The sequence below is a fragment of the Heptranchias perlo genome, chromosome 1, assembly GCF_035084215.1.
Source record: "Heptranchias perlo isolate sHepPer1 chromosome 1, sHepPer1.hap1, whole genome shotgun sequence".
In the NCBI taxonomy this organism is placed as follows: Eukaryota; Metazoa; Chordata; class Chondrichthyes; order Hexanchiformes; family Hexanchidae; genus Heptranchias; species Heptranchias perlo.
In genome coordinates, this window is record NC_090325.1 from 89,222,146 (window position 1) to 89,240,199 (window position 18,054).

Sequence of the window (18,054 nt, forward strand, 5' to 3'; positions counted from 1 at the left end):
TCTCTCCTCTATAATGATGCTGGGAGTTGGTCGGCTCCGATCTGTGAGTCTGTCTCTCTCCATCACACCACATGCACACACTCTTCCTCCCGTCGCCTTCAAGTGGACCTGGCACGCTATCTTCCAACCGAGGGATGTGCAGACTCTCGCCCGGGAGTTGAGATCTGCGGACCGAAAGCCTCAGAGCTCCCAGTCCCCATCACATCTCAAAGGTTCCTCCAAGAAATGGCAGTCCGCGACAGCATCTTGCCCATCAGCGAGATGTCCACCACCTTCCCGGAGGTAGTGGAGCTGAACGTTGGAGGGCAGGTGTATGTGACCAAGCACGACACCCTGCTCAGCGTCTCCGATTCCCTCCTGGCGAACCTGTTCTCCAGGAACAACGTCAAGGTGCTGCCCAGGGACAACAGGGGACGTTATTTCATAGACCGGGATGGATTCCTCTTCAGATACATCTTGGATTATCTCAGAGACAAGCAGCTGGTCATGCCCGACCACTTCCCGGAGAAGGAGAGGCTGCTGAGAGAGGCTGAGTACTTCCAGCTCAGCGAGCTGATCAAATTTCTGACGCCCAAGGTCACCAAGCAGAGCTCGGTGACCGACGAGACATGCCAGAGTGATATTGAGGAGAATTCCCAGAGCAGCGATCTGTTGGCGAAGACTGTCCCTTACTCCGGGGCTGCAGACAAGAGATCGGGCTTTATCACCATCGGCTACCGCGGCTCCTACACCTTAGTCCGGGACAACCAGGCGGATGCCAAGTTTCGCAGGGTGGCGAGGATCATGGTGTGTGGCAGGATCGCCCTGGCCAAGGAGGTTTTCGGGGACACCCTGAACGAGAGCCGAGACCCCGATCGTCCCCCTGAAAAGTACACGTCCAGGTTTTACCTGAAATTCACCTACCTGGAGCAAGCATTCGACCGGCTCTCCGAGGCTGGCTTCCACATGGTGGCTTGTAACTCAACCGGGACGGCCACCTTCATCAACCAGTACAGGGACGACAAGATGTGGAGCAGCTACACCGAGTACATCTTCTTCCGTGAGTTTTAAGCCTTTTACTACAGTACTTACATTTATTTAGCGATGGGACCTTATTTAACAGCAAACAGATGGAGCAACTTAAATCTAACATCCCGAGTCACATCGAAGTGGCGATGTGAAAATCTAAGTGTGTCAAAGTATGTGCGGTTCCAGGACAACTCACCAAATATGATAGAATGGCATAAGTTCTGATGAATATTTCATCAAGGTTGAATCTTTTGTACAATAGCCGTTACTGCCCCTTTTTCTCAGAAGGAAACCTATTTTTGACGCATGTACAAATTAAACATTGGGAAACATTAATCAGCAGAGCCTCGCTGCCTTGAATATTGAGTTCATTCAGACAAAAAGCTCAGCAGCGCGTCGCTCCAGACGGGTTGTTAGCATTCGCTGTAGACTTGATGATACCAAGCGTTTCCTCACATACTATCCCTGTTGAGATGCGAAAAGCAAAGACAAAAGGTTTCTTTGGGACTAATCACACCCCTGGCTAGAACAGAAAGGGGCCATATATTTACAGCAAGGAGGGAATTTTCAATAGGACGCGAGAGCAGGACACTCCCAGCGCCCTAACATTATTGCTCCTATTAGTTACGGAACAACTCGTCAAGTTTATAAACTGTATAAAAATCGTTTTTGAAAATTTTATGTGGAATTCCAGTTAATATAACATCTCATGGACTGAATAACATATCTAAATAACGTTTATTTTAAAGTTTTGCTCATGAAACACTGAATTTGCTTCTGATGAGACTCGGTGCATTTGATCGTTTTCAGATGGCATCACTGTAAGAAAACTGATAAAATCAGTGGGCGGGAAAAGGGATTTAATTTTTTTATTGGTAGGATTGCAGTCAGCTTCTAGTCGTTCAAATAGAACCGTTTCTGTCTGACTGTAAATACTAGAGAGACCGAGTGATGGGTGGGAGGACAACCCCATATCAAATAGGGGACAAATAATCTCATTTGAGAGCGCAGAATCGATCAAGGAAAAGTCTCGCGTATGGATTACTTTATATTTGCCAGAATATCTCCTTTCAGACAAGAGATCGATAGCGAAGCCCCACACTGCAGAATCCTGACTCCTCGCTGTAGTAATATCTGCAGAGGCAGGGAACATTTCAGCCCGTTTTCGCAGACTCGCAGCTATCCCAGTCTATTCGTTTATTTGATTCTTATTGATCTTATTGTATTTTTTAACGAGGTAACACAGAATGATTCAGTGTATGGCCGTCAAACAATGCGTGCACGAACACGCTCATAATAATGTTGACTCTTTGCTGCCGATAGTAAACAGATGTCGTGTAATTGAGTCGGCATCTATGCAATTCTGAATATAAGCAAATCCATCAAGCATCTGTTAAACTCCCTATTTATTTACATAAATGCATACTTGATATATATATATATATGTGGGGATACAGGACAAGACACCGTGGGATGCCATTCATGTGAACTGGGCAGCACCGTGAGTTATATATCGAGCTATCCCACGGCTCCTCGTCATGTATTCTGTTTAAGTTACACTTTAGCTCAGTAATTGAAGGTAAAATAATTTTTAAAAAGATGTAAATTCATGCATAAATTCCAGGGGGTTCAGACTGTCCACAGACAATCCTTATTTCAGCTTTAGTCTTCAACTTCTCTGGATCACAATCCCTTTCTTGTCTTTCTCTGCTTTATAATATTATGGCCAGTATTACTCTGACTGTTCATCTCTTATTCCTTCTGAGTTTCAAAGACCCTGTCCTACACACCCTTTCTCCTCTTTACAACCCCATTGTGTTGAAATCAAGACTCATCACACAGTCAGCTACTCTAACTCATTCTTTCGCAGGACCTCATTTACTTCCTTCAGTCTTTCCTTTCTCGTACAGTCTGGAGGCTTTTAAAATCCAAGCTGAACATTAGCTAATCACCACTTTCTGATTGACCTCAACGTTTCAACCTTGGTGGTGTCCTGCACAATCACCCTTGATCTTTCACCTTAGTTATTGTGAAATTAGTTTGTTTAATGGACACAACTGTTCTGATCTGGAAAAATGATTCATGTATATGGCACGTGCTTAACATTTTGTTCATTCAGAACTTTGTTTCAAATGGCCTTTTATTTAGGTATGCACTGGAGGGAGGGGTAGGCTGTCTTGCTTTATTTGTTCCTTGGCACAAGGAACAAATAATGTGATGACATAACATTTAATTTCAAATTTTAATGAATATTTATATTTATTCAATGTTGTAATCCACACCAATGATTCCACGACGTCCTGATGGAATTCTCTTTGCATTTTTCTGACAAAGGTTTTCATGTTTCATTTCTCTCCAAACTCCAAACAGTAGTTTCAGCCTCATGGTTATTATAATTAATGTAAATTAGATCTAACTCAGCTTTAACAAATTACAGTCTAGAAATCACTGTTTGTGTTATTAATGTATGAAAGGCTATTGCAATTGTACAGCATTAATTTCTCTGCTATTTAACTTACTAAAATAGCAAACAACATAATGTCATATGAACATGTTAAGTGTCTGTACGCTAATATCACACATAGTGATTTCTAGCCTTGTCAGTATATAGCCCAACTGTAGAGTAAATTAAATGGAATACCAACATTTATTACATATTCATACATTTCCAGGGGTTTAATCAGAGGCACAGCCACAGATAAAGAGGTAGAGAGGTCATCAGGGGCAATTCCAAGGTGTGGAGTTGGTGGGGGGAGGGGTGGGGCAGGGAAGCAAAGGGGGGGCATAACTCAAACTAAAAACAAAATCCCCCTCATTCTCCCATTCCCACTAGGCCTCCTCCCGATATCCCCACCATCACAGAAGCCGGTCTTCAGCCAATTCGATTCACTCCACGTGATATCAAGAAATGGCTGAGTGCACTGGATACAGCAAAGGCTATGGGCGCCGACAACATCCCAGCTGTAGTGCTGAAGACCTGTGCTCCAGAACTAGCTGTGCCTCTAGCCAAACTGTTCCAGTACAGCTACAACACTGGCATCTACCCGACAATGTGGAAAATTGCCCAGGTATGTCCTGTCCACAAAAAGCAGGACAAATCCAATCCGGCCAATTACCACCCCATCAGTCTACTCTCAATCATCAGCAAAGTGATGGAAGGTGTCGTCGACAGTGCTATCAAGCGACACTTACTCACCAATAACCTGCTCACTGATGCTCAGTTTGGGTTCCGCCAGGACCATTCGGCTCCAGACCTCATTACAGCCTTGGTCCAAACATGGACAAAAGAGCTGAATTCCAGAGATGAGGTGAGAGTGACTGCCCTTGACACCAAGGCAACATTTGACCGAGTGTGGCACCAAGGAGCCCTAGTAAAAGTGAAGTCAATGGGAATCAGGGGGAAATCTCTCCAGTGGCTGGAGTCATACCTAGCACAAAGGAAGATGGTCGTGGTTGTTGGAGGCCAATCATCTCAGCCCCAGGACATTGCTGCAGGAGTTCCTCAAGGCAATGTCCTAGGTCCAACCATCTTCAGCTGCTTCATCAATGACCTTCCCTCCATCATAAGTTCAGAAATGGGGATGTTCGCTGATGATTGCACAGTGATCAGTTCCATTCGCAACCCCTCAGATCATGAAGCAGTCCGTGCCCGCATGCAGAAAGACCTGGATAACATCCAGGCTTGGGCTGATAAATGGCAAGTAACATTCGTGCCAGACAAGTGCCAGGCAATGACCATCTCCAACAAGAGAGTGTGTAACCACCTCCCCTTGTCATTCAACGGCATTACCATCGCCGAATCCCCCACCATCAACATCCTGGGGGTCACCATTGACCAGAAACTTAACTGGACCAGCCATATAAATACTGTGGCTACAAAAGCAGGTCAGAGGCTGGGTATTCTGCGGCGGGTGACTCATCTCCTGACTCCCCAAGGTCTTTCCACCATCTACAAGGCACAAGTCAGGAGTGTGATGGAATACTCTCCACTTGCATCGATGAGTGCAGCTCCAACAACACTCAAGAAGCTCGACATCATCCAGTATAAAGTAGCCCGCTTGATTGGCACCCCATTCACCACCCTAAACATTCACTCCCTTCACCACCGGCGCACTGTGGCTGCAGTGTGTACCATCCACAGGATGCACTGCAGTAACTCGCCACGGCTTCTTCGACAGCACCTCCCAAACCCGCGACCTCTACCACCTAGAAGGACAAGAGCAGCAGGCACATGGGAACAACACCACCTGCACGTTCCCCTCCAAGTCACACACCATCCCGACTTGGAAATATATCGCCATTCCATCATCATCGCTGGGTCAAAATCCTGGAACTCCCTTCCTAACTGCACTGTGGGAGAACCTTCACCACACGGAGTGCAGCGGTTCAAGAAGGCGGCTCACCACCACCTTCTCAAGGGTAATTAGGGATGGGCAATAAATGCTGGCCTCGCCAGCGGCCCCCACATCCCATGAACGAATAATAAAAAAAAACTAATGTTTGAGCCTAAGGGCTCAATTAGGATAGCACAAGAGATACACCAACAAAATAAAACACAGATATGACAGGCAACATCAACATTTCAAGCCAATATAAACAATAAGTATCTGTATTCAGAATCTTAATATCATACATCCTATTCTTGGATTGGGTTGGGACTGCTAAAACTCAACTGTAATGTTTGCAACTTGCAAGGAAATACTTCAGTGTGTACTTGCCATATTGTATTTTTTAAATCTTATTTTGTTTACAAAGGAGTGTCCAACTTATAATACATATTTCTAACAGCATTGACCCATGTAATACATATAATGTCTTAAATATAACAGTTAAAATTTCACTGAAAATTAAAATAATCATTATATATTAAATTGTGCCATACATTATTGCATAATTTATTCTTCTGGACAAATTTCACGAATGTATAGTTAATCAATAATGTCTGTCTACAGACTCACTGAGCTCCAGCACTTCAGCTATAAAACTATGTTTTTGTCTATAAGTGCATATGGTATTAAAAAAACATTAGGACCCAGTAAACACGAGAGTCTGCTAACCATTAGTCTGGGCTGAATTTGCACCCTTTTTCCAGTGATAAAATGCCAGTTTTGTAAACCGCTACACTATCTAATCTCCCTCTACAATGAAGCCACTATAATATGTGCCATTCTGCTTCCAATGAAATTAATTTTGATAATTAATGCATACATAAAAGGGATTTGCATGATGCTCCACTGCCAGCACAGAGCATCACTAATGGAGAATAAATTAATGCTATAGTGTTGTTGCCTTTCTCTGGCTTGCACTCACACCTGAATTGTGGGGGTACAGAGGAAGAGGAGAAGCTTGAAATTTGGGCGCAGGTACTGAGGGACCTGTGAGACAAGGCCTCGGGCTTTCCCAGATGCCGTCCGGTTTGGGTTGCGGTGATCCCGGGTTCTGAGTCCCAGCTGAGTAAAAGCTTCTTGTTGGAAAGTCTTCATTTGGTCCCGGGTGGATGGAGAGCTCAGGCGGGGATAGTAACTGTGGAGAAGTTGGGTTGGGAGAAGCTTAAACCCAAATGTTCATTCAGTTATGTGAAGAGACTAGAGAAGCTGGGATTGTTCTCCTTGGAGCAAAGATGGTTAAGGGGAGATTTGATAGAGATCTTCAAAATCATGAAGGGTTTTGATAGAATAAATAAGGACAAACTGGCAGGAGGGTTGGTAACCAGTGGACACAGATTTAAGATAATTGGCAAAAGAACCAGAGGGAAGACGAGGAGAAACTTTCTTATTCAGCGAGTTGTTATGACCTGGAATGCACTGCCTGAAAGATTGGTGGAAGCAGATTCAATAATAACTTTCAAAAGGGAATTGGATAAATACTTGAAAAGGAAATATTTGCAGAGCAATGGGGAAAGGGCAGGGGAATGGGACTAATTGAATAGCTCTTTCAAAGAGCCGGCACAGGCACGATGGGCTGAATGACCTTCTTCTATGCTGTATGATTCTATGTAATCTCCTGAGGCTGTGAGCCAGCAGTGCAGCCTCGTGAAATTATCTTTATACGTTATTATTGTCTCATTCTGGGAAGATTTGGCTTGTGTTCTCCCCAGTAAATATTTATCCCTCAACCAACATCACTAAAAACAGATTATCTGGTCATTATCACATGTGGTATCTTGCTGAGTGCAACAGTGACTACATTTCAAAAGTACTTAATTGGATGTAAAGTGTTTTGGGACTTCCTGAGGTCATGAAAGGCGCCATGTAAATTCAAGCTCTTTCTTTCTTTCATTCTTTCTTTCTGTTTTCAGAAAACATACTTTATTGGTACAGTATTGATTTACATGACATAATAGTTACATATATAGATTAAAAACCTAACATTTTTCTGGGATTGTGGCTGTAATGGTTTAACTTCCTTAAAATTAATATATTGCAATGTAATTCGGCAACATTGATTGTGACTTGTTGGAACACCTGTCTATGCTGCCATGGAGTACATGCATACCATCTCATCTAAACAGGGCTGTTGGGGAGGAACCAAGTGAAGACCAAGTGAAGACCACATCCTGGCTCCAACGCGCCCACTTTCGGGTTTAACCCAGGCGCGTTAGGATGCGTGTGCACAACAGAAACCCGGAAGTCCCACTGCCACTTAAAGCCAGCGGGCCGATATTTAAAGGGCCAATTCAGATAGTTGAAACACTTTAGCTAATTAACTTTTTGTGGATTCTGCAACAGAAATAAATTTAACTACTCCTGAATGTGTCTCTCATGGCTTCTGAAACACGCCATTGAATTGGAGGTAAGTTGCAGCCGAAGCTCATTTGCCCCTCTAAACCAGTGATTGACACATCTCAATAAAAGGTGAGGTATTGCAGCTGGGCACTCAGTTCTCTCAGACTAACCTTTGGTGGGAGTTCTTTGTGTTTAGACTGAGATTTCTTTGTTGAGACTGAGAATTCTTGAGTTCAGACAAATCTACCTACATTTTGGATTCCCTCAAACTGACAACATCAGGATGGGGGGCAGCAATGGATCTAGTCCACAGTACATCTGAGGAGGAGGCACATCTCCATCCGTGGCAGGCACGTGTGCAGTTCCAGGATCTGCAGGTGCACAAGACAGAGGTGCGCAACAAGGGCCTGGAAAAAAGCAGAGGGGACCAACAGAGGGGCTGAGGTCGCAGGAGGCACTCCCCATGTGAGATGGTCTACAGGCAGAGGCTGAGCTTCCTGGACCTCTCTTAGAGTGAGTCGTCTGGTGGTCACAGACACCTGCAGGCTCCTTCATGAAGAGCTGCTCCCGGCTGGGACCTGGTGGCCACGCATTGCACGTCGCAGTTAAAGTCACCACAGCCCTCAATTTCTTCGCCTTTGTATCCTTCCAGGTCACCAGTGACATCTCCAGGGTGTCTCAGGCATCTGCACATAAGTGTTTATGACAGGTAATGGATGGCTTGTTTGTTAGGGCATCGGACTATGTCAATTTCCCCCGCGACAATATCAGCCAGACTGAGAGGGCAGTGGGTTTCAACTCTCTGGCTAGCTTCCCACGGGTGCAGGGCACAATTGATTGCACACACATAGCCATCCTAGGACCTCCACATGAGCCAGGACTGTTCATAAACCAAAAGAGATATCACTCCATCAGTACAACTGGTTTGTGACCATCAGAGGGGGTTTCTACAGGCGTGTCCAGATTCCCTGGCAGCTGCCATGATTCATACATTTTCTGTGAGTCCAACATCCCAGACCTCTTCCACGCACAAGACAGACTTAAGGGCTGGCTCCTTGGAGACAATGGATATCCTCAGCAGACGTGGCTCATGACACCCGTGAGAAATCCCACCAAAAAGGCACAGCAGTGGTACAACCAGAGCCACATCACCACCGGGTCTGTCATTGAACAAGCCATAGGAATGCTGAACATGCGCTTCAGGTGCCTGGATAGATCTGGGCGAGCCCTTCAGTACTCACCAGCGAGGGTATGCAGAATAATCATCGTATGCAGCGTCCTGCACACCATTGCTCAGCAGAGAGGGTTACAGATGGAGGAAGTCGAATGCGCTCATGAAGGATCCTCATCTGCCGGCAACATTGAAGAAGAGGATGAGAAGGAGGAGGAGGAAGATGAGGAACCCATCGCCAGAACAGCAGTGCACATGGCTGCCCATGATGCCTGGGATTCCTTCATTTCTAACAGGTTCTCATAATGAGATCTACAAATTGAAGACTTTGAAATACTTAGGTCGCCTGGAACAACCACCAGCAACCCCCCCACCCCCACCAACTTTGCACAAACCAGTCCTTTAACCACATATACATCCATTGCACACGTGCCCAATGGGTGGCATCACGTCTTGGCCTTCATGATGAAACACATCAATGGGCGAATTCACAAAAGGGACTCAATAATGGCCAAGATGTGGCAGTAATAGTGAGAATTATTAAATTTAATGTGACATAAACAAAAAAATATATAAATTAACAACATGACATTTCCTCAAACACCCTTGTACATGCCCTTGGTGAATTACAATTGCTTAGCCTTTCTCTTTCTACCGCTTCTATGTGGTGCATCCCCTGCGGCTTCAGCAGATGTAGTGGCAGGTTGCACAAATCCCTGTCCTGACTGCGGAGATGCTCTCAGCCTATACCCTCTGGGTTTTGGAGCCTGTGAGGGCCCTGCCAAAGACTGCTCCATCTGCACCTGTGCAGGGGCAGACTCGGCCATCGGGAGAGGAAGCAGCATTGCGGGTACTGGTTGAGGGGGGACAACGGGTGAGACGTGAGAGTGCTTTGAGTGGAGTCCCCACTTCCACATCCCCTTTTGCTATCATCCCTCTCCCGGGCCAGCACAACATCACTCCCACCACTCTGCTGGACAACAGGCTGGTGAGCAGATGTGCCGCATTCTAAGGCCACAGCTAAAGTATCTGTCTGCCTGTTTAAGGCGGCAGACATGTTGGCATCCAGAGTCCGCACGGCCGTTTTCATGGCCTGCACATACTCAGTAGACAGCTCTGCTTGAAGCTCAATGGAGGCTACCATTCTTTCCATCGCCGACATTCCCACACTTACCCGTGCCACCAATCCACCAGCAATGGTGTTGGACTCCTCCATCCTCACCTATTGTGGAGAGTGTGAGTGGCACGTTTTCCATTACCTTGCAAAGGTGCAGTGTATCTCTATCATTCTCAGTCTCAACGATGTCCCCCGGGGTTCAGCATCGGTGTCCAACTGAGCAGAGCTTGGAGAGGAGTGCGCCCCCCTGATGCAGACTCTCCACAGCTGCCCCTGCCCCCACTGTCTGCTCGTGCACATATATGAGTTGTGAATCATCAGGTGAGAACCCAACTATCTGTCTAACAGGAGCCACCAAAGTGCCAGTATCTGGTACATAGCTGGATGTCATGTGACGGTGCACCCTCAGAAAGAATGAGCTCCTCTAAGGAATCGTCTTCTTTCATTACAGCTGAATGTTGTTAAATCCATGAAGGCTCTGGAAGACAATTGAAACCATTATTAATTACTCATCGGAAAAGTGACAATCTTTCTAATGACCATACTGAGGTCTGGAACAGGTTAATCATTGATAAAATCAATTCATTATGTGTGAAGGATGTTAAAGTTCTGTCACCAGCCATCTGCGGGTTGCCAATCTCTCCATCACCGACGGATAGGCATGCAATGGTCCGACTGATGTCCAAGGCCTCCTCCTCTACATCTATGGGATGGACTATTTGTTGTGGTCCACCACAAGTTCTACTCCTCTCCCTTGCTTTTAGTGCTCCCTTTCCTACAAGGGGAGAAATAACTGACCTGTGAGTGACTGAAGGTGACGTGGTCACCCGATGGATGCATTGCTTTGGGTGAGGCTGACAATGAAACAGATGCATCAGAGGGTGACTATCAGACAGATTCATCACATTGCATCAGGATTGGGGTGAATGGGAGTAGTGCGTTCACAAATGGGGAGGTGAGGAAATGCATAGAAAGTGAAGGTTAGTTGATACTGAAACTTAAATGGGTGTGAGGAGTGATTGATGGAGTAGGCTTGGCAAGACAGAGTGAGAGGAGGGTGGTGGGGTGGGGGTGTGCATTTCACAGGATGTGGGTGAATCAGCAAATCTACTCACTTTTCCTTACCTGGTTAAGTCATTAAACCGCTTCCTGCATTGAACCCAAGACCTGGGCACCATGCTCCTGCTGCTCAGCTCATCTGCCACCTCCAGCCACGCCTTCCTAGTGGCAGAAGCAGGTCTTTTCCTCCTGTCAGCTGGGTACAGCACATCCCTCCTGCTTCGCACACCAGCCAGTAGCACCTCAAGGGAAGCGTCGCTGAACCTGGATGCTGCCTTTGCTCTGTGTCCTTCCATTTCCCTTGTTAGAATCATAGAAAGGTTACAGCACAGAAGAAGGCCATTCAGCCCATTGAGTCTGTGCTGGCATCTTTGTCCTTCAAAATCCATGTTTGCATACTGCCCTTTAAATACTCCAGTTCACATCATGTCATGTAGGTGCGCAGTACGCCCGCTGTAGATGTGAAACCAGTAAGTAAAAATTAAGTGCCTTCAATTGAGTTGTGATTGCTCAATCCGACACGTTAAAATTATTTCCAGGTTTCCCACGCGACTATTTACCCACCCGCTGAGTTCCTGCCGCCATACTAAAATCATGCCCCAAGTGTCTCCAACAACAATCCTTTCACATACTTTCTAGTGTCCATTTTCCAAATGGTACTGGTAAAGATCTGGGTAAAAATGACTTAAAGAGTTTCTCAAAATCATAACTTGTCTTTTTCTTTCCTAGCCAATTTTCTCTGTTTCTGAAGTTGTTGATTCCTTGCAGAAGGATGGTTCCATTGGTAATAGGTAATCTGCAGCATCTCACCCAAGAGGCCATTACTCATGTATGAGCTTTAACAGTGAATGTCAAGGCTTACAGACAAAAGGCACATCACATATAAGGCAGATCTTGTCTGCACTTGATTTACCTGTTCTCATCCAACTTCTACACATATATAAGTCTAGGAGTCACTGAGTAATGATAAGGAGCAGAAATCCTGGCTGATCTTCTCTTTCCTAATTACCAGTCTGTACTGAGTTAGTTGATCTCAGGGAGGAAATTTGTACCACCCCTACTATTGAGGTCAGCTAAGTCAGTACAGATTGGCCATCAGTGGTTTACACAATAAGTAGCTGAAGCACGTAATCTGTATGTCCTGGCTACTCACAGTGTAAACTCACTGAGCCATGGGGAAACTGGTTCTATCACTTCCGTGGGAAGTTATGTTTCCTTTAAAAATATATGATATTACCCGCAGGACTGTAAAGTGGGACAAATAGAGAGGGGGAGATTTCCTTTAGGGCCTATGTGTAACAAAACCTGTTTATACAAAATGTGTTTATGATTTTCTTATATGTAGGGCACAAAGGAAATCTCCAGTGTTATTGATCCAGAAATCTAATGTCAATAAACAGAAAATATAATGAGAGATATATACGAATTTGTTAAATGAGGCAAGACAAAAGAAAAAAAAATTACATTTTACATGCAGCTCCCCAACTTGAATGAATGAATGAACTTGCATTTATATAGCGCCTTTCATGACCTCAGGACATCACTTGCACATGTACACACTGATTAATCACAGAGCCAGCTGTAAACAATCACCAAACATCAGCTTAGAGAGCCCGGTGCACTGGGGTCCCACAGCCTCCTGGTAAATATTGCAGTCGGGGATACGTCACAACCGAAGGGAGGCTTGTATTCAGTACGAGGGTTTCTCAGCAACATGGGGATAGAATCAGATTGAATGAAGTAGAAGCTAACATTTGTTATTATCCTGACCTTGATGGCATTACAATCTGGCTGCCGTCTGCTATTGATGGTCAGATTCAGTTTGTTCCAGTTTGTGACTATTTCCCATATTGCTTAATACAATTTTATGTGATATGTGGGAGATATCCTGCAACAAGCAGGCGTTGCTATTCTCATCAGTTATACTTTACTGCTACTTGGAGCCAGTCATTAATTATAATAGGGCACAGAAATAAAAATGTGGCTGCAAACCTCAATAAAAACAGAGCAACAATAATCATTAAAAGAAACAGGCTGAGTAGGGTAGCCTGTTCGAACATTGCTGGGGGCCACCAGATCCCAATGCCAGCTTGCTTAGTTAGGGAACAATCAGTTCAGGAGTTATTATGGCTCAGTGAATGTCTGAGTTGCTTCATGCTTCAATAAAGGACAGAGAGTGCCCCACACTTCACACTCCACACTTTCAGCTCGTGATCTCTTACTCCAATATAAAATTTGCAGGAATGGTTATTCTAACAATCACAGAGATATGATTGTTCAAAGTGGAGTTTGTACCAGGATCAATATCATGCAGTTTTAAATGATTGGCAGCATTCAATCATTTACTCTTTATATTAGTCCATTTATTGGATTTCTGTCAGTTGTTCTGTTGATCCTACACTGGAACAGTACTGAAATCATAGAGGGCACCAGCACTCCTTTAGATCACTACACTACCAGGTCATGGCTATTTATTTGGATACTTTCATGATGAGTAATGGTGCAAGAGGGAGGGATTCAAATTCCTGGGCCATTGGAACCGGTTCTGGGGGAGGTGGGACCAGTACAAATTGGACGGTCTGCATCTGGGCAGGACTGGAACCAATGTCCTAGGGGGAGTGTTTGCTAGTGCTGTTGGGGAGGGTTTAAACTAATGTGGCAGGGGGATGGGAACCGATGCAGGAAGTCAGTGGGAAGTAAAGTGGTGACAGAAACAAAAGGCAGTAAGGGAGAGTGTACAGAACATGACCGGACAGATGGTCTGAGAAAGCAGGGCAAAGACCAAGGGAAGCCTAGATTAAACTGCATTTATTTCAATGCAAGAAGTCTGATGGGCAAGGCAGATGAACTCAGGGCATGGATGGGTACATGGGACTGGGATGTTATAGCTATTACTGAAACATGGCTAAGGGAGGGTCAGGACTGGCAGCTCAATGTTCCAGGGTACAGATGCTATAGGAAAGATAGAGCAGGAGGTAAGAGAGGAGGAGGAGTTGCGTTCTTGATTAGGGAGAACATCACGGCAGTAGTGAGAGAGGATATATCCGAGGGTTCACCCACTGAGTCTATATGGGTAGAACTGAAAAATAAGAAGGGAGAGATCACTTTGATAGGATTGTACTACAGACCCCCAAATAGTCAACAGGAAATTGAGAAGCAAATATGTAAGGAGATTACAGACAGCTGCAAGAAAAATAGGGTGGTAATAGTAGGGGACTTTAACGTTCCCAACATTGACTGGGACAGCCATAACATTAGGGGCTTGGATGGAGAGAAATTTGTTGAGTGTATTCAGGAGGAATTTCTCATTCAGTATGTGGATGGCCCGACGAGAGAGGGGGCAAAACTTGACCTCCTCTTGGGAAATAAGGAAGGGCAGGTGACAGAAGTGTTAGTGAGGGATCACTTTGGGACCAGTGATCATAATTCCATTAGTTTTAAGATAGCTATGGAGAATGATAGGTCTGGCCCAAAAGTTAAAATTCTAAATTGGGGAAAGGCCAATTTTGATGGTATTAGACAGGAACTTTCAGAAGTTGATTGGGAGAGTCTGTTGGCAGGCAAAGGGACGTCTGGTAAGTGGGAGGCTTTCAAAAGTGTGTTAACCAGGGTTCAGGGTAAGCACATTCCTTATAAAGTGAAGGGCAAGGCTGGTAGAAGTAGGGAACCTTGGATGACTCGAGAGATTGAAGCCCTAGTCAAAAAGAAGAAGGAGGCATATGACATGCATAGACAGCTGGGATCAAGTGGATCCCTTGAAGAGTATAGAGATTGCCGGAGTAGAGTTAAGAGAGAAATCAGAAGGGCAAAAAGGGGACATGAGATTGTTTTGGCAGATAAGGCAAAGGAAAATCCAAAGAGCTTCTACAAATACATAAAGGGCAAAAGAGTAACTAGGGAGAGAGTAGGGCCTCTTAAGGATCAACAAGGTCATCTATGTGCGGAACCACAAGAGATGGGTGAGATCCTGAATGAATATTTCACATCGGTATTTACAGTTGAGAAAGGCATGGATGTTAGGGAACTTGGGGAAATAAATAGTGATGTCTTGAGGAGTGTACATATTACAGAGAGGGAGGTGCTGGAAGTCTTAACGCGCATCAAGGTAGATAAATCTCCGGGACCTGATGAAATGTATCCCAGGACGTTATGGGAGGTTAGGGAGGAAATTGCGGGTCCCCTAGCAGAGATATTTGAATCATCGACAGCTACAGGTGAGGTGCCTGAAGATTGGACGGTAGCAAATGTTGTGCCTTTGTTTAAGAAGGGCGGCAGGGAAAAGCCTGGGAACTACAGACCGGTGAGCCTGACATCTGTAGTGGGTAAGTTGTTAGAGGGTATTCTGAGGGACAGGATCTACAGGCATTTGGAGAGGCAGGGACTGATTAGGAACAGTCAGCATGGTTTTGTGAGAGGAAAATCATGTCTCACGAATTTGATTGAGTTTTTTGAAGGGGTAACCAAGAAGATAGATGAGGGCTGTGCAGTAGACGTGGTCTACATGGACTTCAGCAAAGCCTTTGACAAGGTACCGCATGGTAGGTTGTTACATAAGGTTAAATCTCATGGGATCCAAGGTGAGGTAGCCAATTGGATACAAAATTGGCTTGACGACAGAAGACAGAGGGTGGTTGTAGAGGGTTGTTTTTCAAACTGGAGGCCTGTGTCCAGCGGTGTGCCTCAGGGATCGGTGCTGGGTCCGCTGTTATTTGTTATTTATATTAATGATTTGGATGAGAATTTAGGAGGCATGGTTAGTAAGTTTGCAGATGACACCAAGATTGGTGGCATTGTGGACAGTGAAGACGGTTATCTAGGATTGCAACGGGACCTTGATAAATTGGGCCAGTGGGCCGATGAATGGCAGATGGAGTTTAATTTAGATAAATGTGAGGTGATGCATTTTGGTAGATCGAATCGGGCCAGGACCTACTCCGTTAATGGTAGGGCGTTGGTGAGAGTTATAGAACAAAGAGATCTAGGAGTACAGGTTTATAGCTCCTTGAAAGTGGAGTCACAGGTGGATAGGGTGGTGAAGAAGGCATTCGGCATGCTTGGTTCCATTGGTCAGAACATTGAATACAGGAGTTGGGATGTCTTGTTGAAGTTGTACAGGACATTAGTAAGGCCACACTTGGAATACTGTGTACAGTTCTGGTCACCCTATTATAGAAAGGATATTATTAAACTAGAAAGAGTGCAGAAAAGATTTACTAGGATGCTACCGGGACTTGATGGTTTGACTTACAGGGAGAGGTTAGATAGACTGGGACTTTTTTCCCTGGAGAGTAGGAGGTTTAGGGGTGATCTTATAGAAGTCTATAAAATAATGAGGGGCATAGATAAGGTAGATAGTCAAAATCTTTTCCCAAAGGTAGGGGAGTCTATAACGAGGGGACATAGATTTAAGGTGAGAGGGGAGAGATACAAAAGGGTCCAGAGGGGCAATTTTTTCACTCAAAGGGTGGTGAGTGTCTGGAACGAGCTGCCAGAGGCAGTAGTAGAGGCGGGTACAATTTTGTCTTTTAAAAAGCATTTGGACAGTTGTATGGGTAAGATGGGTATAGAGGGATATGGACCAAGTGCAGGCAATTGGGACTAGCTTAGTGGTATAAACTGGGCGACATGGACATGTTGGGCCGAAGGGCCTGTTTCCATGTTGTAACTTCTATGATTCTATGATTCTATGAGTAGACTTCTGTATGGTTAATCACTAATCACTGCTGACTCCTGGGTTTCTAATCTGAGGTTGGTTTAAACTTAATCCCTTCACAGAGTTTTAATAGGTACAGTTCAATAGATCTGTGCAAAATAATATATTAATTTAAAAATTACAATCAAATGATGTACAGTTTATACAGGCCAAAGGAGGATTGGACAACCCAGTTGGAGTTCACGACTTCATCATTTTTCAATCAATGTTTTACTTAGTTTCTCTTCTCCTAATTCATCTAACATTTGGCATTTTTACTTTACTATTTTTGTATTTCCTCCTCAAATTTCTTTCATTTTTCCTTGGAGTTGAGTATAATTTTCTCATATTCTGTCTATTCTATTCTATGTCTGTCTATTCATGGTTGTCTTTTTCCCTGCCTCACTCTTTTCATTTCAAATTCCCATCTCTAACTACCTCATAGAAAATGCTATTGCTTTCATTCGAGATGTGATGACATGGCTGGATCTGGATGATTGGAACAGAGTAAACCTGATAGCAGATTAGGTAATCCAATGCCTGATCCAGACAGGTCGCAATACTCTAGGGCACTGTTGATGTTGACCAGTCAGCCTAACTCACTAATGAAACATGGAGAGGTAAAGCTATCACTAGGAAGGTTGGAATTCTTCTCAATTCAGCTCCAGGTAACAGATAATCTTGCAAGCCAATGCACTAATGGGTAGGGTGATCCTAGCTGGATATCAACAGGACATTTACCTGTTTTCTGTGCTGGTTACCTGTATGGTTTCAGCTGGTTAAACTCCAGCAGTATCACTGTGCACACTTGAAGTCTTGAAGCATTGGCTGTTGCCAACCTGCACCTAAGCTCTCTGGATTTATGTGAGTCGGTATATCCCAACGGGAGAGAGAGTGTGTGTGCATTCCATAGCATCAAAGATAAACTGCCTGAAGCCTGGTTTGAAGCCTCTGAAACACAGTGATGGATGTCTGCATGTGTCAGACATCTGTAAAAAGGAATACTTACCAAGAGGAATATTAGCTAAAACAACAGGGTTGGCTCCTATTCTCACAAAGAGTGCTATGGGATTTGTATTTGTCAATCAAGATATGCAGATAGAACAGTGCTGCTATGGCTGTGACTTGCTCCTTGTTCAGGTCTGGCTGTAGTACTGTATTTGCCAACTTTGCTAACAACATGGTGTTCTACCACAGCACTGCAACTTATAGTTGGATAGTACTCAGCTTGAATATTGAGGGGGGAGCACAGAAGTAGTCGTAGCCCAGCAGCATATGAAAG

The 18,054-nt window shown here is 44.7% G+C and overlaps 1 protein-coding gene across 6 annotated transcripts in view; it reads left to right on the top strand.

The window, feature by feature from the left end:
* Nucleotides 1-225: 225 nt before the first annotated feature.
* Nucleotides 226-18,054, top strand: part of LOC137333828 (BTB/POZ domain-containing protein KCTD8-like) — a 247,316-nt gene continuing 229,487 nt past the window's right edge. For 4 of the 6 annotated variants that reach the window (XM_067998433.1, XM_067998597.1, XM_067998514.1 and 1 more), the window contains exon 1: nucleotides 226-1,039. In XM_067998433.1, the coding sequence (XP_067854534.1) occupies nucleotides 226-1,039 (814 nt within the window). Of the gene's footprint in view, nucleotides 1,044-18,054 lie in introns of all 6 variants that reach the window. The other 2 variants (XM_067998236.1, XM_067998356.1) reach the window with 1 other exon arrangement.